This window comes from Leucoraja erinacea, chromosome 16 (genome assembly GCF_028641065.1).
Source record: "Leucoraja erinacea ecotype New England chromosome 16, Leri_hhj_1, whole genome shotgun sequence".
Taxonomy (NCBI): Eukaryota; Metazoa; Chordata; class Chondrichthyes; order Rajiformes; family Rajidae; genus Leucoraja; species Leucoraja erinaceus.
Window position 1 is genome coordinate 21,499,192 of NC_073392.1, and position 24,664 is coordinate 21,523,855.

Genomic DNA, 24,664 nt, shown 5'->3' on the forward strand with positions numbered 1-24,664 from the left:
TGGCGTGCAGGTACAGTCCCTCATTCACCCACATTATTTAGTAATTTTTATACCCATCATTTAGGGATGTTATATGAATTTAAAAAATGTATGTCTAAAAACGTGTTATTTTTTGCTTAAACCAGTTACCAGAAAAATATACGTTTGCCTTGTGCACTTTAAGTTTATGAAAGAGAAAGAAAGAGATTAATAAAGATATATAATTTTTTATGTAGGGGTTCCCTGAGACATGAAAATTATTATTTCAAGGGTTCCGCAAGGGTAAAAAGGTTGAGAAACGCTGTGTTAGAGGGTGGACTATTGGGAGTTCCTCGCCAATACCTGTCCTTCTTTCCAGCAGAAAGTGAGACAGCAAGTGCTCCTGAACTTTGAGATGCTCTGTCACTTCTGACTCGGAACTGCCTCAGGGATGTGTAGAGGTATTTGACAATCGGTAGTGCAGCCGGAGTAACACAATTTATAGCCATTCTGATCCTGCACGAGCATTACCATTCCATGCCTTTTCAGATGCAGATACAGTAGAAACTGACAAGTGTGACAAACCCAGCTTCAAGTATTTTCAAATGCAGTTTATGATGAGCCAGAATGTCCCAGGTTGGGTGCAAGTTCACAAACCTTGGTACTCTAGATTATCAAAGAGAAAACTGGTCAGTATTCTTGCTCCTATTTATTGTCCATGCTTAATCATGAGCATGGCTGTGTAAATGTTGAGTGAATTACAATTTGGGAAAATTAAAATTGAGCTTTGGGAAAATTCCAAGAGGGAGCTTATTGCTGCAGTTATTTTTTTAAATAGTTCTGAAGTTTGTGGGATAGTAGGGTGAGTTGTTTCTGTAACTCAATGTGGTGGTGGACTTTCAAGTAACTTCATCCTTTTATAAACAGAATGATTTTGCTGACACAAGCTACCCATGCTTATCAGTGATATAAACAGTAACGCCAGATAATTGAAGCTCTGCCTTGTGCTGCTTGTTTCACAGAGCTGGCATATCTGTTCTTTCTTTAACAATGTAACCAAGGGGCTATCTGCACACATTTGTATCCAAAGCGGAAAAGTGAAGAACATTTTCAAAGCAAAGTATCTACTGTTACCTGCGTATTGGCATTTATTTCAAACTATAAAATTGCAATAAACCCTTTACTGAGTGTGTTTGATTGGAATAAGTGACTGAACTGTTATCAGACTATCCAGTATTTTTGTCTACCTTCTGTGAACACGTGATTTGATGCCTGCCTTGGGGGCGGGATGCATGTGTACACGTGATAGATTTGGCCCGCCATCCACTCACAGACATGCGTCCCGGCCCCTATGCAGAACAAGGTTCTAAAGGGATGTTAAATTGGAGCCCTTTCGAATAAAACCCAATTTACCCTTGTGTTGACATAAATGTTTCCAGGCACTATTTGAAGAACAGCAGTTCTCCTGATTTAATATTTATTCCTCAACCAAAATCACATAAATAGGAAATTCTAGTGTTCTTTTCTATGGATAACTGAACAGAGTCTGGACAACATCCTTTGATATAGCTACGTGAGAAAATGTTTCCTCTTGTTGGAAGTTTAAAACTAGTCCTTCTAAATGTGCAAGTAAAATTCCACAGTTGCTGGAAATCTAAAATAGAAAATACTAGTCAGCTTACCCATCCCATCATATTAAGTCAGATAGGATCTGTGAAGAGGCGGATGTCCTTTAATTTTCTGTTTTAAACCCATAAATGTTAGATTCTCCAGGCGACTACCTGCTCATCTTTACTCTGTCATGGAAGTTCTTATCATATGTAGTTGAGTCAGAGGAGGAGGAGCTAAATAACTAGGCCTGGGGAGAAATTGGAATAAAATGGTTTTGAGTTGTGAAATAGCCTATTAGTAGGGTGATGTAAACTAAACATAAACTGAGGTGTGTGGGTTATTTATGTACTAATCAAAGTTTAATCTTCCATTCTTGGTCTTTGGGTGATTTTTTTTTGTTGACTCTCTTCCCTTGGCATGTGCCTGAAATTAGAAAATGAATTTACAACATTGTGGTTTATGTCCCATAATCATCCTTGTGTGAGGTATGTGAATGTGTTACATAGAATGTCAACTAAGTTTGTGTCTGTGTATAGTATCCTAATTCTGCATGCTCTCCTTCCTTCAGGAGTGACACTGTTCGTTCTGCTCTAGATGTACTTGCTGTCCTCACTGTGGTTTCTAAAACTCAGCTTCTGCTAGCAGAGCCTGTAGGTGTGATGGATGAAGGATCCACTCCTGTGACTGCTGTGGGTGAGTGGCTATTTTTTGTCATTTTTGATTAAAAGATCAATTAATATGAACTTGGATTTGTGCGTGAGCAACTGTCACACACTTGCCATTACACTTCAACTAGTCCAAAATGCTGCTGCCCAAATCTTTCACCCCACTTAATATTCGTTGCCTTCCATCTTCCAAATACCTGAACTATTAAATTCCTTGAAATCTTGCTCCTATCTCTGTGCTTCCCACCAGGCTGCCATCCCAGCAGCGGCCTCTGCAGTCTGTCCGCGTTTTTATTATTTTCTGTCTGTGTTTTAATGTAGTTTTTTTATTTTATTTTATGTTGGGGGTGTGTGTGTGGGGGGGGGGGGGGGTGGGGGTGGGAGGGGGGGGGAAACTTTTTAAATCTCTCCCTGCACTGGAGAGACCCGACCTTTTTTCTCGTCGGGTTTCCGTTGTCGTTGAGGCCGTAACGAGGAGCGGCCTCCAACAGGAAGAGACCGGGGACTCAGGTGTCGACTCACCGTTGCCGTCGCGGAGCTGGCCGAGTCCGGAGCGGTGGAGGAGCGCTGCTGCTGCTGCTGCTGCTGCTGCTGCTGCCGGAGAGTCGGAGGCTCTCTACAGGTCTGTGGACGACGGCGCCGGGAGCCCACGGCTCCCTGGGGAGAGACCGTTTTTCGGGGCTTCTACGGCGGCGACTTCTCCCGCCCGAGTTGCGGGGTCGAAGAGCTCCTGGAGCGGGGCCTGACACCACTGCCCCGCGCGGCTGGAATGGCCGCGGGACTCTGCGAGCACACACCGGGGGCTCCAACATCAAGACCCGGTGTGCGACCTCGCACCACCCGGCGTGGCTTCAATGGCCGCGGGACAATCGCCATCGCCAGCCGGGGGCTATGACTTTGAATCTGACATCGGGGGGGGGGGGAGAGTGCAGTGGAGAGAGAAGTTTATTTGGCCTTCCATCACAGCTATGTGATGGATGTTTTATGTTAAATGTAATTATGTTGTGTCTGGGGTCTATTTGTGTGTAATGTATGGCTGCAGAAACGGCATTTCGTTTGGACCTCCAGGGGTCCAAATGACAATTAAATTGACTCTTGACTCTTGATCCCTGACCTCGTGTACCTTCTGCATTCAACTCCAACACTTCCCACTCCCTTTGCCCAACCATTAAGTGGTTGTGCCTGAAAACACCCAAGACTTGTACTGGAAACATGAAGTCTCACCCAAGTATTACTATAGTGTAATAGAGCCTTTTAAGACGAGTGCTTGGGGTGGTGAAAGTCTGTCTCATTGCTTCTCAAGCCACTTTTCATAATTTGATAAAGAATAGGCATGGAATCTTTGCACATCCAGGGGGAGCAAATTTTACCTGAGGATTTTGTGAGGCAGATGAACATTTGCTACAAACCAGTTGGTTTCATTTGTAACCGTGCCACCAATAGAGTTCTAAGTTTAGGAAGGATCTGAAGATGCTGGTTAAAGTTCGAAGTTTATGTCCATTAAGCACTTTTCTTTCTCTTGCAGGCATGAACATTATCCTGGGAGTTGCCGAGGGTGACATCTTTTCGAATGACGCTGAGACTCAGAAGTCTGCGCTTCAGGTCATCATCAACTGTGTCTGCGGGCCTGATAAACGCATATCCAGCATTGGCAAGTTTAACTCGGGGACCCCTCGGCGCAAGGGCCTCCAGAATGCCAAGAGCTCGGAGAGCGTGCTGACCAAGATGTGGAACATGGTACAGGCCAACAACGGCATCAAGGTGTTGCTGTCCCTACTGACCGTGAAGGCTCCCATCACGGACGCAGATCAGATCCGCAGCCTGGCCTGCAAAGCCCTGGTTGGCTTGTCGCGCAGCAACTCTGTGCGGCAGATCATCAGCAAGCTGCCTCTGTTCAGCAGCGGCCAGATCCAGCAACTGATGCGGGAACCCGTGCTTCAGGACAAGCGGCACGAGCACGTCAAGTTTTGCAAGTATGCCTCCGAGCTGATCGAGCGTATCTCGGGGAAGCCACTGTCCATCGGCTCGGATGTTTCACTGGCCAGGCTTCAGAAGGCAGATGTGGTGGCGCAGACTCGGATCACCTTCTCCGAGAAGGAGCTGCTGCTGCTCATCCGCAACCACCTTGTCTCCCATGGGTTGCATGACACCGCTTCAGCACTTACCAAGGAGGCCGACCTTCCCAGGACACCAGCCATTGCAGCTGTGCCGTCTCATTCTTCGGCTTTCACACCTGTCGCTGCTGGTAGCTCGTTAGTCACCTTGCCTCGGACTCCAAGGCTGGCCAACGGTATTGCCTCTCGAGCCATCAACCTGAATACGTTTGCTACACCTTGCCAATCAAAGGCTGCAGTTTCTCAAGGGAACCCCTCGGTTCCGGGACTTCCTACTTCTTGCCCCAATGGCTCACCGGTGATTGGCAAGATAAGCTTCTGCAAGGAGAAGCCATCGCCCTGCAACAGCACAAACCTGAAGAAGCAGAGACTAATTCGTCAGAAATCAGACTACGGGGCATACAACCAGACACCAGCTATCAAAAAGCAGCTGGACCGCCATTTGCCATCCCCACCATCCTTAGACAGCATCATAACTGAATACCTGCGGGAGCAACATGCCCGCTGCAAAAATCCTGTGGTTACCTGCCCTCCTTTTTCCCTCTTCACCCCTCACCAGTGCCCAGAGCCAAAACAGAGACGGCAGGCTCCATTGAACTTCACCTCCCGTGTGACGCACAGAGCTGCCTTTCCAAAGTATGGTGGAGTGGATGGGGCTTGCTTTGACCGACATCTTATCTTCAGCAGGTAACAACTAAGTTTGTGTAAACTCCATGAACTCATAACACCAACCAACTTACAATCTCCATGAATGAGGAGATTGATCCCATGAATGACAATAGACAATAGGTGCAGGAGTAGGTCATTCGGCCCTTCGAGCGAGCACCGCCATTCAATGTGATCATGGCTGATCATCCCCAATCAGTACCCCATTCCTGCCTTCTCCCCATATCCCCTGACTCCGCCATCCTTAAGAGCCCTATCTAGCTCTCTCTTGAAAGCATCCAGAAAACCTGCCTCCACTGCCTTCTGAAGCAGAGAATTCCACAGACTCGCCACTCTCTGTGAGAAAAAGTGTTTCCTCGTCTCCGTTCTAAATGGCTTACTCCTTATTCTTAAACTGTGGCCCTGGTTCTGGACTCCCCAAACATCGGGAACATGTTTCCTGCCTCTAGCGTGTCCAAGCCCTTATGTTTCAATGAGGTCTTGCTTGTTTGGGTTAGCAAATGTATATTGTGGGTAATTAAAAATGAGGTTACAGCAAATAAAACCTTGATGCAAATGTGTAAATTTGCTTCTAGTAAATTAGTTTCAATATCTCTACAGATATTGGTTTGCGGAGTACAAGAATTGGTGTTAATTTCAGAGTTTTAACTGGGCATGTTATTGGATTGGCCCATTTTATAGATAAGGTGCCAGGCCATACCTGGGCGTATGTGGATATGGAGAAAAAGCCGGAACGGGGTACTGATTTTAGATCAGCCATGATCATATTGAATGGTGGGGCTGGCTCGAAGGGTCGAATGGCCTACTCCTGCACCTATTTTTCTATGTTTCTATGTAGATTGGTGAAAGCAGCCATTGAGGTGGTCCAAGTTGTCTCTTGCTGATTTCTGCATCGCTGATTTTTTATTTAATCTTTGAGATGAGGTAATGGTAATACCTAAATAAATCGATGTGGATCATGAAATGTTAGACTATTACAAATGGTGCCAAGCTTCCATAAATGGATCGTCAATGGGGATAGTGCAGGTTGGAAGTTTGGCCAATCATGGTGAAATTCAAAATGGCTGTGCTGCCAATAAATTTTGATCAGCTCAACAATCAGTGTTATTAATATCCTTGACATTTGGATCTTATGGACCCTGTATCATGTGCCTCTTTGAACTTGGGATGATTTGTATGGAAGGACAAGAGGATGCAGCTCTTAACTGCAGCTCTTCTATTTTGCTGCACTTTTGCTCTCATCCTGGACAGCGCATAAAATGTTTTCCTAGTCCTTAACTTCCAACCTATCAGCCTCCAAGTTCAACAGATCATCCAATGCAATTTGTGCCAGCTCCAAGATTCAACAACTGCAAATTCATTCCCTCCCCTCCCATTTCAGAAGGATTGTTCCTTTCCCAACTCTAGTCTGCCCTTCCTTCCCCACCTACCAATTCCTGTCCTATGGTACTTTCCCATAATACCATAGTGCAATATCTGTCCTTTTTGCACTTCCTGTCTTGTCTTCCAGGGGTCTTACCAGGTGAAGCAGTAATTCACTTGAGTTTTTCCAATCCATTTAGTGTTTGCAACGCGTCATCCCACACTGTTGAAACCAGGCACAGATTGTGTGACTGCTTTGCGCAACCCCTGCATTCAATCGAAGATAGACACAAAATGCTGGAGTAATTCAGCAGGCAGCATCTCTGGAGAGAAGGAATGGGTGATGTTTCGGGTGGAGGCCTTTTTTCAGACTGATTCAGTCTGCAGGGATAACCCCAAACTTCCTGTTGCCTGGTGCTTCAATTCAACATCTCAATTCCACCCTGCCATTTCTGTCTACAGCCTTCTCCGCTGCTATGACAACCAGCGTAAGGTGGAAGAACAACATCTCTTCTGGCCATGTTGCAGCCGACAGGACTCTAATGAATTCTCTTAACTAGATGTCATTTGCATAAGAACCACATCGCATCTTAACTACCCCATTATTTCACTCCCCCGCTTTTGTTCCACCCATTGTGCTCCCTCATTTTCTCTGCTACCAAAATTAATTTGTTTCTCTCTCTCTCTCTCTCGCTCTCTCTCTCGCTCTCTCTCTCTCTCTCGCATATGAAGGAGTCTCAGACCAGACAATGTTCCCTTCCACACATGCTGCTTGACCTGAATTTTCCAGTATTATTGTTTCTCTGTTTGCCTGATTCGTGTCTTTGCAGACCAGAATGTAGTAAACCTCAGCAATTGCTATGGCAATGTCTCTTGATTTTCAGACTCTAGGTTGCAGATCTTTGTAGCCAACGTCATATTGGGGTTTTTTTTGACAATCCACCAGTTCAAATAAACGAGAGCTATTTCTGATTCTGTATTATGCAGATATTTTTGCTTCCTGCACTAGTTGTCAAATATTAATTAAATTAGCTGGATTTTTATGCTTTAGTTCCATTTCTTTCAATTGGCCTTTGGTTTCATACATCTTAATCCTTAGAGCCATGTACAAGTAATATCTTGCACTAATGATAATTCCTGAAGTTTCTATCTTTTTGAATCTTACTGTTCATGGCAACTATTGAAGTTGGACTATTAATTAGTGGCTGTTGGTAGGGATGATGTTTGAATTCCTTCGTGGTGGGGAAGTGACACTTGTATTTGTTGTTAACCTTGCAACTATAGTGATAGTTATTACAAATGTAGAGATTTGTGTTATAAAGTTTAGTATATTGTTCAAGGAACCTTAATGAAGGTGAATCCTTGTTTTGGATGGTAAAAATAGAGCAATGGGTCTGTATGTTATGAGAAGCTCTCCTTGACATGCAATAACCCAGCGGTAGAGACAGCATCTCTGGAAAGAAAGAATGGGTGATGTTTGCCTTGATATCCATCCACTATAAGTTAATAACATTGTTATTATCTTTATATTAATTTGACCAAACTGTCTGAGTCTGTTTTTATGCAAACACAGTTATTATACATAACAGCGCTTCTTATTGACACCATAATATGTTTGAGGCTACATGCCCCATGAATACTTGCATTACAACAAAGAACTTGAATTCCATATATCACTTTTTCTGCTATAGGTTTCGACCCATTTCTGTGTTCAGGGAATCTGATGATGATGGAAGTGGTTTTACGTGCTGTGCATTTTCTGCCCGAGAGCGCTTCCTGATGCTGGGGACGTGTACTGGAGAACTCAAACTCTATAACTTATTCAGCGGCCAAGAGGAAGCCACGTACGCCTGCCATAACTCTGCCATTACACATTTAGAACCTTCCAAGGTAAGTGACATATCTTTTAGCGTCAGTCTTTCCTCCATATAACATATAACCATATAACAATTACAGCAGGGAAACAGGCCATCTCGGCCCTTCTAGTCCGTGCCGACCACTTACTCTCACCTAGTCCCATCTACCTGCACTCGGACCATAACCCTCCATTCCTTTCCCATCCATATACCTATCCAATTTATTTCTAAATGATAAAATCGAACCTGCCTCCACCACTTCCACTGGAAGCTCATTCCACACAGCTACCACTCTGAGTAAAGAAGTTCCCCCTCATGTTACCCTTAAACTTTTGTCCCTTAATTCTCAAATCATGTCCTCTTGTTTGAATCTTCCCTACTCTCAATGGAAAAAGCTTATCCACGTCAACTCTGTCTATCCCTCTCATAATTTTAAAGACCTCTATCAAGTCCCCCCCCTTAACCTTCTGCGCTCCAAAGAATAAAGACCTATCTTGTTCAACCTTTCTCTGTAAGGTAGGTGCTGAAACACAGGCAACATTCTAGTAAATCTCCTCTGTACTATCTCTATTTTGTTGACATCTTTCCTATAATTTGGCGACCAAAATTGTACACCATATTCCAGAATTGGCCTCACCAATGCCTTGTACAATTTTAACATTACATCGCAACTTCTATACTCAATGTTCTGATTTATAAAGGCCAGCACACCAAAAGCTTTATTTATCACCCTATCTACATGAGATTCCACCTTCAGGGAACTATGCACAGTTATTCCTAGATCCCTCTGTTCAACTGCATTCCTCAATTCGCTACCATTTACCATGTACGTCCTATTTTGATTTGTCCTGACAAGATGTAGTACCTCACACTTATCAGCATTAAATTCCATCTGCCATCTTTCAGCCCACTCTTCCAAATGGTCTAAATCTCTCTGTACAATACAATACAATTTATTGTCATTTGAGCCTCAGTGAGGCTCAAACGAAATTCCGTTTCCACAGGCATACAAACAAAGACAATTTCCTACAGACATACACACAATTTAATTCACACAAACATCCATCACAGTGAACCCACTGTGATGGAAGGCAAAGTCTTTTCTCTCCCCTGTTCTCCATTTCTCTCTCGATGTCCAAGCCCCAGGCGGGCGATGATAAGTCCCACGGCCATTTTAGGCTGTGCCGGGCGATTTACGGCCCCGCTCCCGGTCTAAAAGTCACAGTGTTGGAGCCCCCGGCGGGCGCTGTAATGTCCCACGGCCATGAAGCCGCACCAGGCGATGTACGCCCCCGCTCCGGGTCGTTCCAACCCCGCGACACGGGCTGGAGAAGTCGCATTGCGGGAGCTCTGGGAAGCGGTCTCTCCACCGGGACCCGCGAGCTCCCGTTGTCCCAGTCCACCGGACCTGCGGCTGCGTTGCTGGAGCCTCCGAGCCCCAGGAGTCGAGTCGCAGCAGCGAGTCACCACCGCTCCCCGTGCTCCGAGGCCGGCCAGCCCCACGATGGTGAGTAGTCCGCAGCTCCGCAGTCTCCCGAGCCCCCGGATCGTTCAGGTTGGAGGCCGCTCCACGGTGCTAGGCCCCAAGGACAACGGGGACCCGACAGGGAAAAGGTCAGGTCTCCCGGACAGGGAAGAGATTTTAAACGGTTTCCCCCGCCCCCCACATATACACATTTAAAACAAGTATTAAAAAAACCCCACCAACACTACATTTAACTAGACAAAAAATAAAAAAAGACAGACAGGCTGTAGGGGCCGCTGCAACGGGTGAGTCACGCCGCCAAACTGTAGACTTTGAAAATCTACTTAATTACCCACTGCACCACCTATCTTGGTATAATCTGCATACTTACTAATCCAATTTCTCACACCATCATCCAGATCATTGATGTATATGACAAACAACAGTGGACCCAACACAGATCCCTGAGGTACCCCACTAGTCACCAGCCTCCAACCTGACAAACAGTTATCCACCATTACTCTCTGGTATCTCCCATTCAGCCACTGTTGAATCCATCTTGCTACTCCACTATTAATACCCAACAATTGAACCTTCTTAACCAACCTTCCATGTGAAACTTTGTCAAAGGCCTTACTGAAGTCCATATAGACAACATCCACTGCTTTACCCTCATCAGTTGCCCTAGTAACCTCTTCAAAAAATTCAAGAAGATTAGTCAAACATGACCTTCCAGGCACAAATCCATGTTGACTTTCCTAATCAGACCGTGTTTATCCAGATGATTATATATATAATATCTCTTAAGTATCCTTTCCATTAATTTGCCCACCACTGACGTCAAACAGGTCTATAATTGCAAGGTCTACTCTTAGAACCCTTTTTAAACAATGGAACAACATGTGCAGTATGCCAATCCTCCGGCACCATTCCCGTTTCTAATGACATTTGAAATATTTCTGTCCTAGCCCCTGCTATTTCTACACTAACTTCCCTCAATGTCCTACGGAATATCCTGTCAGGACCTGGAGACTTATCTACATTTATATTTTTCAAAAGTGTCAGTACTTCCTCTTCTTTGATCCTCATAGTTTCCATAGCTACCCTACTTGTTTCCCTTACCTCACATAATTCAATATCCTTCTCCTTGGTGAATACTGAAGAAAATAAATTGTTCAATATCTCCCCCCCATCTCTTTTGGCTCTGCAGATAGCTGTCCACTCTGACTCTCTAATGGACCAATTTTATCTCTCGTTATCCTTTTGCTATTAATATAGCTGTAGAAACCCTTTGGATTTACTTTCACCTTACTTGCCAAAGCAACTTATCTCCTTTTAGCTTTTCTAATTTATTTCTTAAGATTCTTTTTACATTCTTTATACTCCTCAAGCACCTCATTTACTCGATGCTGCCTATAATTATTGTAGATTCTCTCTCTTTTTTTCGCACCGTGTCCAATTTCCCATGAAATCCATGGCTCTTTCCAATTATTCTTTCCTTTCAACCGAACAGGGACATAAAGATTCTGCACTCTTAAAATTTCACCTTTAAATGTCCTCCATTTCTCTACAACATTCTTCCCAAAAAACAAAATGTCCCAATTTACACCTTTTAAATCCTTTCGCATCTCCTCAAAGTCAGCCTTTCTCCAATCAAAAATCTCAACCCTTGGTCCAGTTCTGACCTTCTCCATAATTATATTGAAACTAATGGTATTGTGATCACTGGACCCGAAGTGCTCCCCAACACATACCTCCATCACCTGACCTGTCTCATTTCTTAATAGGGGGTCCAGCACTGCCCCTTCTCTAGTAGGTACCTTTATGTATTGCTGCAAAAAACTATCCTGCACACATTTAATAAACTCCAAACCATCCAGCCCTTTTACAGAATGTGTTTCCCAGTCTATGTGTGGAAAATTGAAATCTCCCAAAATCACTACCTTGTGCTTACTACTAATATCTGCTATCTCCTTACATATTTGCTCTTCCAATTCTCGCTCCCCATTAGGCGGTCTATAATACACCCCTATAAGTGTTGCTACACCTTTCCCATTTCTCAGTTCCACCCAAATAGCCTCCCTAGACGAGCCCTCTAATCTATCCTGCCAAAGCACTGTTGTAATATCTTCCCTGACAATACATTTTAACATAAACATCCACCACAGTGACTCCTCCGCATTCCTCACTGTGATGGAAGGAGTAAAAAAAGTTCAATCTCTTCCCTTTGTTCTCCCATGGTCGGGTGCCTGGAGCCTTCCGTTGATGGGATGATCTTGACCTCTTGGCAGTTGAGCCCTCCGCATCGGGGCCATCAGCTCCTGCATTGGGGGGGGGGGGATCTCAGCTCACCTGCGCTGGCGATCGGACCCCGGGTCGGAGCTGGTCGAACCTCTGTCATTGGAGCTTCCCGACTCGGTCTCTCCCGAGACTGCAAGCCCTTGATGGTAAAATCCGCAGGGGTTAGAGCAATCCCAAGCTAGGGATTAGCCCCGATGGTAAGTCCACGCCCTGCGGTGGGGCTCAAAGTCAGCCCTGAGGAGGCCTCCAGCTCCATGATGTTAGGCCGCAGAGCGACCGAAGAGATGACCCGAAAATCAATCGCATCTCCGGCAAGGTAAGAGACTGAAAAAAAACGTTTCCCCCGACCCCCTCCCCCTCCCCCTCTTTGAGTCCTAACTACTTATACAATTGGAAATGAATTAACGCAAACAACTTTGGGCAGTGGTTGATGGTTTGGTTTCTACCAGCTTTCATCTATGTTTCCTCTGCAGACTCGCTGGGCTCAACGGCCTTCCATGTCTCTCTAAATATAAAGTATGGATATTAATCATTAACTGATTCTTTCTTCACAGGTACCATCTGGCCTGATTATTTTCAGCATTTTCTATCTTATTTCAGTGATGGCATTGGCAGAGTTTGCCATTGTTACCTTATGGTTATTCTTTAATCCTTGTTTAATCTCTGCGTGTCCACTTACAGGATGGATCCTTGTTATTGACTTCAGCAAGTTGGGGCCAGCCTCTCTCTGCTCTCTGGGGAATGAAGTCTGTGTTCGATATGAAGTAAGTAATTATGGGTATCAGCAGTGGAAAGACATCTTGATGACCTCCTGTAATGTCCAGTGCCTTGCCAGAAAAGTTTGAGTTGGGATTTAGAGACTTTTAGTAGGCCGAGTATAGTATCACGGTATGACGGCAGTGGTACTGAACAGGGATTTTGCTCCTCAGCAAATGTTTTCATTGGTATTTGAAATTGTGCTCATGGATTAAGCATGGATGATCAAAGGCATTATTATAGGACATTGACGTGCAGAGAATAATCTAGGCCTTGACTTTGATTGTCAGTTGGATAACTTTTGGAACTGTGCCAAAATATTTCATGCTAACTTAAAGCTATTTGTTTTGTAACCAGTGCCTGCACAATCAACTTCATTTGGAAGTCCCCTCATTAGCTCTTTGAAGTCTGTTTTAGTATCTTTAAAATTATGTTGCTGTAGATAGATTTAAAGGATATCCTTGTCCAAAGACAAGGTTTGTGTGTTTAGTGCCATGTTTGAAAATATTAAGTAGTTCTCTGTACACTTGAAAATCACCCATTTACTCAGGACCAACTTGAAGACTCCATGTATAAGGTAGGCGTAAAATACTGTAGTAACTCTGTGGGACAGGCAGCATCTCTGGAGAGAAAGAATGGGTGTCATTTTGGGTCGAGCCGAAACGTCACCCATTCCTTCTCTCCAGAGATGCTGCTGGTCCTGCTGAGCTACAGCATTTTGTGTCTACCTTCAATTTAAACCAGCATCTGCAGTTCTTTCCTACACATAAAGCTCCATGATTAAGATTTATTTACGGCTTTTCTTTCAAAGATACTTTACTGACATTTGCCGGCATGCCTGCCTGATGTGTTTAAGAAAGAACTGCAGATGTTGGAAAAATCAAAGGTAGACAAAAATGCTTGAGAAACTCAGCGGGTGAGGCAGCATCTATGGAGCGAAGGAATAGGTGACGTTTCGGATCGAGACCCTTTTTCAGACTGAAGTGGGGTGGGGGGGGGCGGGAAGAAGAAAGGAAGAGGCGGAGACAGTGGGCTGTAGGAGAGCTGGGAAGGGGAGGGTAAGTAGGGAGAAAGCAAGGACTACCTGAAAATAAAGAAGTCAATATTCTACTCGAGCGAAATATGAGGTGCTGCTGCTCCTCCAATTTGCGGTGAGACTCACTGCTCTACATCGGTGAGACTAAGCGCAGGCTTGGCAATCGCTTCGCCCGCACAGTCCGCTTAACTAACCTGACCTCCCGGTGGCTCAGCAATTCCGAATCTGATCTTTCTGTCCTGGGCCTCCTCCATGGCCAGAGTGAGGCCCAACACAAATTGGAGTAGCAGCACCTCATATTTCGCTTGGGTAGTTTACACCCCAGCGGTATGAATATTGACTTCTCCAATTTCAGGTAGTCCTTGCTTTCTTCCCCACCCCTTCCCAGCTCTCCCATAGCCCACTGTCTCCGCCTCTTCTTCTGCACCCCCTCCCCACTCACATCAGCCTGAAGAAGGGTCTTGACCCGAAATATCACCTATTCCTTCGCTCCATAGATGCTACCTCATCCTCGGAGTTTCTCCAGCATTTTTGTCTGCCTGCCTGATATATTAGCCTGTGTTGTGCAAGTTTAATTCCCTGTTTTACCACGTGAATCTGTTGTCATTACAATAAGTAGGGGAATCTTGGGGGGCAAATCTTGTGAAAGTTTTGCTGGAGCAACTATTTTTGTCATCTGGAGAGTAACAGTCAATCTTGGTGAAAGTTCCAGACAGTGCTAGATCAGCACTACAAATGGCACAGAAGGCTGAATGTTTCTTTTGGATATATGTTCCTAAAAGTAATTTCATGCTGCTGTTCCCAACATTTCAGGCACTCTTTCACAGATGATCATTATGTAGAGTTCAGTAAACTCTCCCAGGACAGAGTCATTGGGACAAAGGAAGAAGTGGCTCATGTAAGTACATTGACCATGACTCTAATATAAAAACTAACTGAAAAATGAAGTTGAACCCACAATCTGGAGTCGTTTAGTCATGTAATAGGAGCAGAATTAGGCTCTTTGGCCCATCAAGTCTACTCAACCATTCAATCATGGCTGATCTATCTCTCCTTCATAACCCCATTATGGGTCTTCTCTCCATAACCTCTGACATCTGTACTAATCAAGAATCTATCTCTGCCTTCAGTGGCAAATAATTCCACAGATTCACCACCCTCTGACTAAAGATGCACCTCAAATGGTGAGGTTACTGACTTATTCCAGGTCTAGAAAGAAAGAAATCCAACATGACCGTCATCGTTACACACCAATGGGAGACACTGAACGCCACCATCTTTAGCCTGTAATCCATGCTCAGATTCCATCCCCTCTCCAACTGCTATCACAGAAAACAAACTCTTAATTTCCCTCCCAGTTAACCATGCATTTTCTTTATCACTGAACGCTTGTTAAAAGAGATCATTTCTATTATGCCTCGATCCTTTTGATGCGGTAACCGCCTGTGTTTTTATAATATCCACTTTTCCAAGCTTTTAAGATCACTTATTCTACCTTCCATTAAAATTTGGCTATGCAAAAATGGTTCCTATATCCCACCACATCCTATCTGTTAATCTTGCTGCCCTTGCTTTAATTCTCATCTCCCAGTTTCCCGGTAACTAAAACGTCAATAATTTTGAAACTTTGTCTCTCCCTTCCTCTTGGCTGACAATCCTGCACCCAAACTCTCTCCCTCCCCCCTCACCTTCAAAAAAAAAAACCCTTTCTATGCTCTCATTAATGGTTGTCATCTGGGGCTGCATTCTGAATGTTAGACCTCTGCCTTCACTCTACCATCTTAAGACCCTGCTTGAAACCTACCTCTATGTTAGTGTCATTAAATTCAACAGATTTAACTTGCTTAGAACTCTCTGACCCCTTTGGAAATCAACACTCTTACAATTGTTGTAGTGCCATCTGATGAAGAATGTTGCTTTTAACTGTGCCGTTTTTGAATGTTTCCATCGTGTCTCTGGATGTTTAATTGCAGTGTTCTTTAATTCACAACATACACACAACATTAGTGGATCTGTTGCTTGTCGACTTTTTTCCATCTGTAGATCTACGATATTCAGACTGGGCAGAACATTCTCACTCTCTACAATCCAGACTTGGCCAACAACTACAAGCGGAACTGTGCGACCTTCAATCCCACTGATGACTTGGTGTTAAACGATGGAGTGCTGTGGGATGTGCGTTCAATGCAGGCGATTCACAAGTTTGATAAGTTCAACATGAACATTAGTGGAGTGTTCCATCCGAATGGGCTTGAAGTCATCATCAACACGGAGATTGTATCTTTCAATAATATGGAGAGGTGCACTAAGTGCTGAGAGGCTGGAGAAATGTATTCCCTTCTGCACATGTGGATTTTTAATTGGAGTAAAAGTTCCAATAGTTTTTGAGCATGAACCTCCAGTTCTACACTTTTCAAACATACTTAAAATGAAAGTGCTCACTTGTGTGCAGGACATGACTGTTAGAATGTTTGCCTTTGCATCAGGTTTCAGGCCCTACTTGGAAATATTAACCAGATATTTTAACCGGTACGCCCAGAGTTCACGGGTCACATGTTGGGGTAATGTTACTTTTATCATGCTACTCTGACATGCGTATGGTTGTAATCGTGTGAGGGAAGGTGGCCCTCAGCTAACCAGAAAGAAATTGCAAACTCAAGGATTATAAAATTGCACTTAACATATAGCTGTAGTTGATCCTCTGCTGGCTTGACAGAGGCAGACAAGCAGGCTTCCCTCCACTTAAGCATCTGCTGCAGCATACCCTTGACTGCCAGCTCCAGTCCTAATTTAGTCTTTCAACATGAACATGTCAAACCATGGCCATATCTATACTATCAGTGGTAGAAAGGTTTCATCAAGGGTCACACAATTGTATTTTAATTTGTATTCATAGCAGGGAGTCCAGTTGTCTAATCTCTGACATTTAAAATAAAAAAATGTTCTTGTAATGTGAGCAACACATGCAGCACAGTATTCATTGCCCTTTCCTACTTATGATAGCTTGAATGCATGCAAAGCACAAACTGTTGGCCAGCCTAGGTTGGGGATAATAGATTTTCTTTGTAGTCCTGCAGGGGCTTTGCGTAATTTCTAGTGCTTTCCCCTAAAATGGCGAACTTATTCACCAACTACCCCTTCAGTTAAGCTATCATTAAATGCATTGTATTTCAGATGTGTAACGGTAGTATTGCCATTGACTTTTAACACTTTCATTCCACACAGTTTGGAGGTTGAAGGAGTACTTCACCCACTTTTATCAATCCAAATGATTTTCTTTTTTACTCTCAACCAAAGTTTGGAAAGATGATCTATTTTTTTCTGTTTTTATTTGCTTATGGGATGGTCAGCAAAGCCAGCCTTGAGTGTGGCATTGAGCTGTTGCTGCTCTATTCCTGGTGATCGTGTAGTTCTGAAATGACCTTCTGATTGATGTGTGGTCCCAATTTGATTGACTTTTAACAGCTCTCTGAAATGGTCTCGCAAGCCATTCAACTATATCGTCAGCCGCTATGTTAATCAGAGAATAAAGCTAGACAGAACAGCTGTCATCTCTTTGTGAGCAAAATCACTTCCAGCCCAGTCAACTTTACAAATCTTCCCTGTGACTGTTTCAGGAATGTGTCTATGAGACTATGAGACTTGTTTCACAAGCAAGTCAAGTAACCGCCTATCATAGTTGAAGAATGAGTTGGCGATTGAGCCTCCGTCATGCTCTGGATATTTACTAAGCTATCAATTAGACTTTGGTGCCTAGGCTGGTGTCATATTGATACATATTTGGGATTTTATAGCTGATGAAGTCCTCGGCAATGACTTCCAGTCTCCTTGAAGCCTTGTTACTTCGAGTCAAACATGGACGAGAAAATTTTCTGCCAATTCCCCCTACTTATAAATCCGTGCACCTCCAAGTTGAATAATGCTTAGCAAAGGCATTGAAAATAAAACCAGCACTTAATTTTACTTTGGATGAGGAACTTTTGCCCATCGCCAGGCGTTACTTGGTAGCACGGAACTGACCATGGTCTGAAGTAGGTGTCAGATTAGGTCCCTGATTGGTGCTTGATAAACAGATTGAAGGGAAAACCTATTTGACCATGTCCTTGCTAATCTACCCATTCCAAACACATCTGTCAGGAGTAGGACTGGCAAGGATGACCATGGCAAAGTGCTTGTACAATTGTTGTCTCTTCATCCTGAGCGTGCCCTCAATTCTGTGTGGCCTGTCATATTGAACAGATCTAACAGCCCACAGCTGGACATTCACAAGGTACTGTTGACCAAGCACTACAAAAGAACTCTCCTTCACCACCATGGGTAACCCTATGTCGCAGCATTGTCATGCCACGGTATTGCCTTAGTTCAATAAGAAGCGCTGAGGGGCATGCAGTAATCAGCAACAGGAAAACCCCCAAAGTGATGTGGCAACCTAGTGAAGTTGTGGTAGATATACTAAACAACAAAAACAATGTGGAATGGGAAGAGCCAGCAAACCCAGAATTGCTGGATCAAATTGAAGCTCTCTCTAAATAGATTAAAACTTATGGGGTAGAGGAATATGAATATGAATTATTTTGTTGAGGCCTAGCTGCATTTGTTCATGACAAAGTGAGTTCCTTAATGGCTCCTTTTCAGTGGGACCTACGAACGTTCCATCTTCTGCATATGGTACCTGCATTAGATCAATGTCGTATTGTCTTCAACAACACTGGCACCGTCATCTATGGAGGTAGGAGTATTGGTTGGGCAAGTAATCGCTTGAAGCTTTATTTAAATTTAAGAAATTATTTTCAAACATATTACAGTTTATTGTGTATGGGGAGAAATTAAATAATGGTCTGAGTGCTTATCTCAAGCTGATGAAGTCCTTGGCATTGACTTCCAAACTCCATGAAACCTTATGATGTGCTTTCTACATGTTGTTTCTCTCCTGCACATGATTTTGAAAGGACAATTTTGGGAAGATCCCATTTTGTTTAATAACACAAAACTCATCAACTGAATACATTTTATCCAAAAGCTCCACATAAACTAGATCCTCATAGTTTCTGTGGAGCTTTTGGACAAAATGTATTTAGTTGATACATTTTATGTTTTCAAACAAAATTTAATCTTCACAAAATCCATTTACCACTGCAGTGCTTTGTTGCTCCCTCTTGAAGGCTGAAAATTGAATACTGCTTTGGGTCTGGCCCGAGAACTAGCGAAAGCTAACCAACATGGTTATGGTCTTCTAAACTATTGACTTTCAACCCATTCTTCTCCTCTCCCCTCTATCACCAACCCCCACCCTCTTGGGAAGGGGTGGCAAGGCCTTGGATCAGGTACAAATGGCATTCACCAGAATCGTACTGAGTCTAAGGAAGCTTCCGAATGTAAATAAGAAATATTTGATAAATAAAATATATTGTACACCTTCAGGAAAACAGCAAAGGCATATAACTAATTGGATAGATTTTTCAAAGTGATAGCAATATAAACTTTTTGATTAGGTGCAGCTTTAAAATTATTAATTGGATTGGGCCTGACGGTATAAAATATTTGCGTTTATATAGCATGATATCAGTAAACTCCATGCATGTGTGCTATTTTGACTCGCTGTGTATGAACTGTTACATATACAACAGCCATTGAATTTGACATTTGGTGTGAAGCTCTGTGAGCGCAAGCTATTTATCAGATTCCATTTTGTATCCAGCTATGCTGCAGGCAGATGACGAAGATGATTTGTTAGAAGTGCGAATGAAAAGTCCCTTTGGATCATCTTTCAGGACCTTTGATGCTACTGATTACAAACCAATAGGTGAGAGCACTGATTTGCAATTTCAGATTGCTGTCTGATTAATCTTCTGGTGCTGATTACCAGCTTGCTCGATTGGTGTAATATGAGGTGCTTGCTGCTTTCTCGAGCAATTTAGTATTGCCATGTTTGTGTTTGTCTTGGAGTTCATGTTCACTTTTGGTACTGCGCACCCATGGCCATCTGTCTCATTGCAGTTTTTCCAGTCAGAGCCCGAGACAATATTTGCACTTTGACGTCATTGTTAATGCCTCATTGCCATGTGGCTTAATTCCTTGACTACCTGCAGGCATCGTGGCACTTAGATTGGAGAAAGAGGTAAAAGCAGATGTTTTGGAAATGCTTGCCACCAGCACATGGAGGCATTTCATTGAGAAAGGGGGAGCATTCGTTTGGAAGGTGGCATCAGAATAGATGTGATAGAGAAGTAGAATGCAGGAGAATGGAAGTGAAAAGGAAGACAGCAAAGTAACCGTGGCAGTCGGCTCAGCTGATTAATAGTCTTTCCCTAAAAATGACAGCAAGGAAGAGAAGGAGGTGAGCAATGGTCAACAAAATAGAGAGTACAGAGGAGATTTACTAGAATGTTGCCTGGGTTTCAGCAACTAAGTTACAGAGAAAGGTTGAATGTTAGGTCTTTATTCTTTGGAGCGCAGAAGATTAAGGGGGGACTTGATAGAGGTCTCTAAAATGATGAGAGGGATAGACAGAGTTGACGTGGATAAGCTTTTCCCATTGAGAGTAGGGAAGATTCAAACAAGAGGACATGACTTCAGAATTAAGAGACAGAAGTTTAGGGGTAACATGAGGGGGAACTTCTTTACTCAGAGAGTGGTAGCTGTGTGGAATGAGCTTCCAGTGGAAGTGGTGGAGGCAGGTTCGATTTTATCATTTTAAAATAAATTGGATAGGTATATGGATGGGAAAGGAATGGAGGGTTATGGTCTGAGTGCAGGTAGATGGGACTAGGGGGAAATAAGTGTTCGGCACAGACTTATAGGGCCGAGATGGCCTGTTTCCGTGCTGTAATTGTTATATGGTTATATACTGTTGGAACCAAATCACCATTGGAACCAAAGCTGGTTACATTTTCAATTTTAGGGTGAGAGCAGACAGCAGTCATCGAGTACCAAGGAAATGTTGGCCTGGGGGAGGGGGTGGGGGGGTAGAAAAGAAAATCCCTTTATATAGCACAGAGAAACAGTTCATAGAAGATTCCATTGTGTAACACAAGAAATTCAGTAAGCCAAGCAGAGGTAGACTGGTTCCAGGCAATATGAATCTACTGACTCAAATATTAAATAGCTGTAGGAGTGGAATGGCTGCTGTACAGTTATTAATTTTGCAGTTTGTTAATGAATGTTAATTAGAGGACCCATGCTGTAAAATTCCTTCCTTTGTGCAGTTCCCCATTCTAGCAAGCACACAGCAAATTGAGTGGATCCTTATCGTTTGGGGCCTTGGGTGAGAGGAAGTCTCAGGGGTCAATTGATGGATTCAGGCCTTCAAAGATTGTTTTTGTCGGTGTGTGAGATTGAGGGTGGAGAGATGGCAATTGGGAGTAGCTGGATAAATCCTGCAGGAGTGGTAGGGTGGTTCTGACTTGGCAGCAGATCACTACTCTGGATAAGGCTGAGAGAGATGGGCAGCTGGTGTTCAAGGAGAGAGTTCAATTTAGGGTTGAGTGGCTGACTGAAGTGGGGAACTGGCACTTAGAGAAAGGATTGGAGGCAATCAAGGGAGAGCCTGCTTAGCTTTGACATGCATTAGAGGACTTATAGAGACAGGTTTCAAAGGTCTAGGACCTGCTCTGTCAGTTTTTAAGTATTCAGGGTGTTGGGAGGGTAGTCTGTGGATTCGTTATTGATACAAAAAAATCTGGAAAAATAATTGTCTTTCAATGTCTGCAATATTCCTTACAAATGGGGGTTACTAGCTTGTAAATGCATATGACAGTCTGATTTCAAGGCAATGATAATGCTATAGTGGCAGTCTGAGACATTTTGCTCACCTGGTAAAATGCACTGTACTGAAGATATTTTCTTTTACATGAAGTTTGCTTGTTAATGCTCAACTAATCTTGAATCTGAACTTAAATGCTGCAGCTAATATTGAAGGTATATACTGATTATTCTCCCCCCTCTAGCACATGTCAAATGAGGGTCTGAATTAGAACATTTCTCTATTTTGGGCACCCAGTTGAGCTGGTGGAGTATAATTTGCAACCAAACAATATGTGAAACTTGTTTTTCATTCCTTTTTTTAAAGCGACTCTTGATGTGAAAAGGAATATATTCGATCTGTGTACTGACACAAAGGACTGCTATCTTGCTGTGATTGAGGTAGGACATGTTCGCATGTATTATGTGTTCAATTTGTTAACTCTTAAACTCTCATCTTAGGCAACAGCAGTAGATTATTTCAAAATAGACTTTCCTTCCTGAGTAAAAAACATAAATTGTCATCTATCTTTCATCAAATAGAGACAATGTGTGAGAATTGACAGGCCAAGAAGGGCCAGGACCGGAAACATCTGCCTGTTTCTCTCCACAGATGCTGCATGACCCACTGAGTTCCTCCAGCACTTTGTTTATTGCTCAAGGACAATAAGCCAAGTATGACCATACATGTATTAAATAGCAATTTACAAGCAGGATCCCCGAGTGATTCTCCATGTCCTCCCATTCTATCTCTAAAAGATATAATAACCTATGTTCTGACAAAGCTGTTTATCAGAAGGAATAAAATGTGGAACTAAATTGTCTTAAATTGGACACATTGGCCTGCCTTCAGAGTAAATATCAGATTTGGTGAATATTGGTAGGGCAGTTATTATTTTGATGGAAAGCTCACGGTCTGATGTCCCCTCTTGCTTTATGTTCACTGTCTAGTGAACAATCTTGTCTTCCCATCTAATAGAAAATAAATGGTGAGCACCTGCTGTAAATGCAGCGAGGCAGAATAATTGCAGGCTTCGGTAAATCATTAAATTTCCCATCTGCATGTTGGGTTCAGGTTGGTCACATGCCTCTCATCCCACTGTGTCAACTGAGTTGGTTAGCATCATCTTAAAGATATTTAAATTTAACATCAAATTCAACATTATTTGTTCCTCAATCTTGATTTGGTCAGTTCAGGATGCAATAGAATTCCTGTTGCGTCTGTTCTCTGTAAGGATTAACTTAGTTGCTAATTGTCCTCTCCTGGAAAGTCAGATTGAAGGAACCCCATGGTTTAATTTAGATCAGATGATCTTCCCTCTGGATAAAGATTGGGTAAGGACATTAGAAATAAGTGCATGAGTAGGCCTTTCAGCGCCTCATACCTGCTGTACCATGTAATAGAATATGGCTTCCCTTTTACCTCAGTACTTTCCTGCACAAACTTCATCCCTTCATCGTTTAATATCTAAAAACCTATTGATCTACTCTAATATACTCAGTGACTGAGCTTCGACAGTTCTCTTTGTTTCAACAATTCTTGATTTCCATGAGCGGTACAATACTCTGCTGTAGAATTGCTGCTTTACAGCGCCAGGAAGGTGGGTTCGATCCTGATTATGGGTGCTGTCCGAACACAGTTTGTACGTTCTCCCTGTGACTGCATTGGTTTTCTCTGGGTGCTTTGGTTTCATCATAGGTAGATAGGGTGGTTCTGAAGGCTTTTGGCACATTGGTCTTCATCAGTCAATTATCTTGAGTATAGACGTTGGGAGGTCATGTTACAATTGTACAAGACTTTGGTGAGGCTTCATTTAGAGTATTGTGCTCTGTTGGTCACCCTGCTATAGGAAAGAATTTGTTAAGCTGAAAGGACACTGAGAAGATTTACACGGGTGTTGCCAGGACTTGAGGGGCATCTTTTGATTATTCGTGTGCTACTTGAGCTGATCTGGTCAGTCCATTTGCATTTCCCTGCTTTTCTCGTCCAATATTGGTCTTCAACTATGAAATTAATTCCCTAAACCATTGGGGTTTTTTGTTTTTTACCTCTCCTTAAAACCTGACATTTGACTAGGCTGTCTGTGTTTCCATCGCCATCTATTTTGTCAATAATGCTCCTGTGATGACCCTTTACCATGTTAAAACTTTTTTTGCAGCTGTGGTCTATTATTTAAACTTCTGCTTCTGAGCTTATACAGCCATGTTAGGTACGATGTAATGTCACCCAGTCTCCTAAGGTTTAACAATGTATTTACAGAATCAAGGCAGCAGCATGGATGCCTTGTCAATGGACACTATCTGCAGGCTGTATGAGGTGGGCCGACAGCGGCTGGCTGAAGAAGAAGATGAAGAGGAGGATCAGGTTTGTACCACGTTAATTCTCAAACAGTTGAGTATCATCTCATTAGTTTGAGTCGCTGGTCAAAATTATGCTGTTTTCATTGACCATTTAATTCATTATCCTTTGGCCCTGACATTAAATGCACGGTCATGTTGCCCTGCTGGCTCTGTGGGTGTTAATGTTGACTGTGGTCAGATCTAGAGGAGTTGCACGATCAGAGCAGCAGGGGACTGCTGTTTTGGCGTGACATTAAATGTTGTGATTCCATGGAAGGAGAATACTATGAGAATGACTGCTTTAATTGTCTACATATGGCTGTCGTCTTAATGACATACGAGCACAACATATTTTGAGCTTTGAAATTTTGAGTTTTGCCTATTTTAAAAGGAGTGAGTAGGTGATGACCATAGTGATAATTTCACTGTTGCAGGAGGAAGAGGAAGAGGAGGATGATGATGACGACGATTCCGAAGATGACCTGGATGACTTGGATACCGATCCACTGCTGGAAGGTGACGATGAAAATAACGGGAGTGAGGCAAATGCGGCTGAGGACGGTGAACAGGACTTCACTCTGTCCGACGAGGAGGAACTGGAGGCCCTGCTGGGCAATGGTGAGGAGGATGCAGAGGAGGAAGAGGATGAAGACGATGAGTGGGAGGATGAAGATACAGACATTCTTGGAGATTGTAAGGGTGTTTCACTTGAAGTTGTTGTATTTGGAACTTAATCCCAATAGCTTCATAAGCTCTTGCGGCCATGCAACTGTTGGTCAACAAATCAAGCTCAA

General features: G+C 43.3%; 1 protein-coding gene across 3 annotated transcripts in view; it reads left to right on the top strand.

Moving 5' to 3' along the window:
- Positions 1–24,664, top strand: part of LOC129704586 (DDB1- and CUL4-associated factor 1-like) — a 59,052-nt gene that overhangs the window by 32,352 nt on the left and 2,036 nt on the right. For all 3 annotated transcript variants that reach the window (XM_055647809.1, XM_055647807.1, XM_055647808.1), the window contains exons 14-24: positions 2,138–2,262; positions 3,760–5,035; positions 8,068–8,266; positions 12,680–12,762; positions 14,604–14,688; positions 15,834–16,067; positions 18,426–18,519; positions 19,489–19,593; positions 21,859–21,932; positions 23,791–23,895; positions 24,305–24,563. In XM_055647809.1, the coding sequence (XP_055503784.1) occupies positions 2,138–2,262; positions 3,760–5,035; positions 8,068–8,266; positions 12,680–12,762; positions 14,604–14,688; positions 15,834–16,067; positions 18,426–18,519; positions 19,489–19,593; positions 21,859–21,932; positions 23,791–23,895; positions 24,305–24,563 (2,639 nt within the window). The remainder of the gene's footprint in view (positions 1–2,137; positions 2,263–3,759; positions 5,036–8,067; positions 8,267–12,679; positions 12,763–14,603; positions 14,689–15,833; positions 16,068–18,425; positions 18,520–19,488; positions 19,594–21,858; positions 21,933–23,790; positions 23,896–24,304; positions 24,564–24,664) is intronic.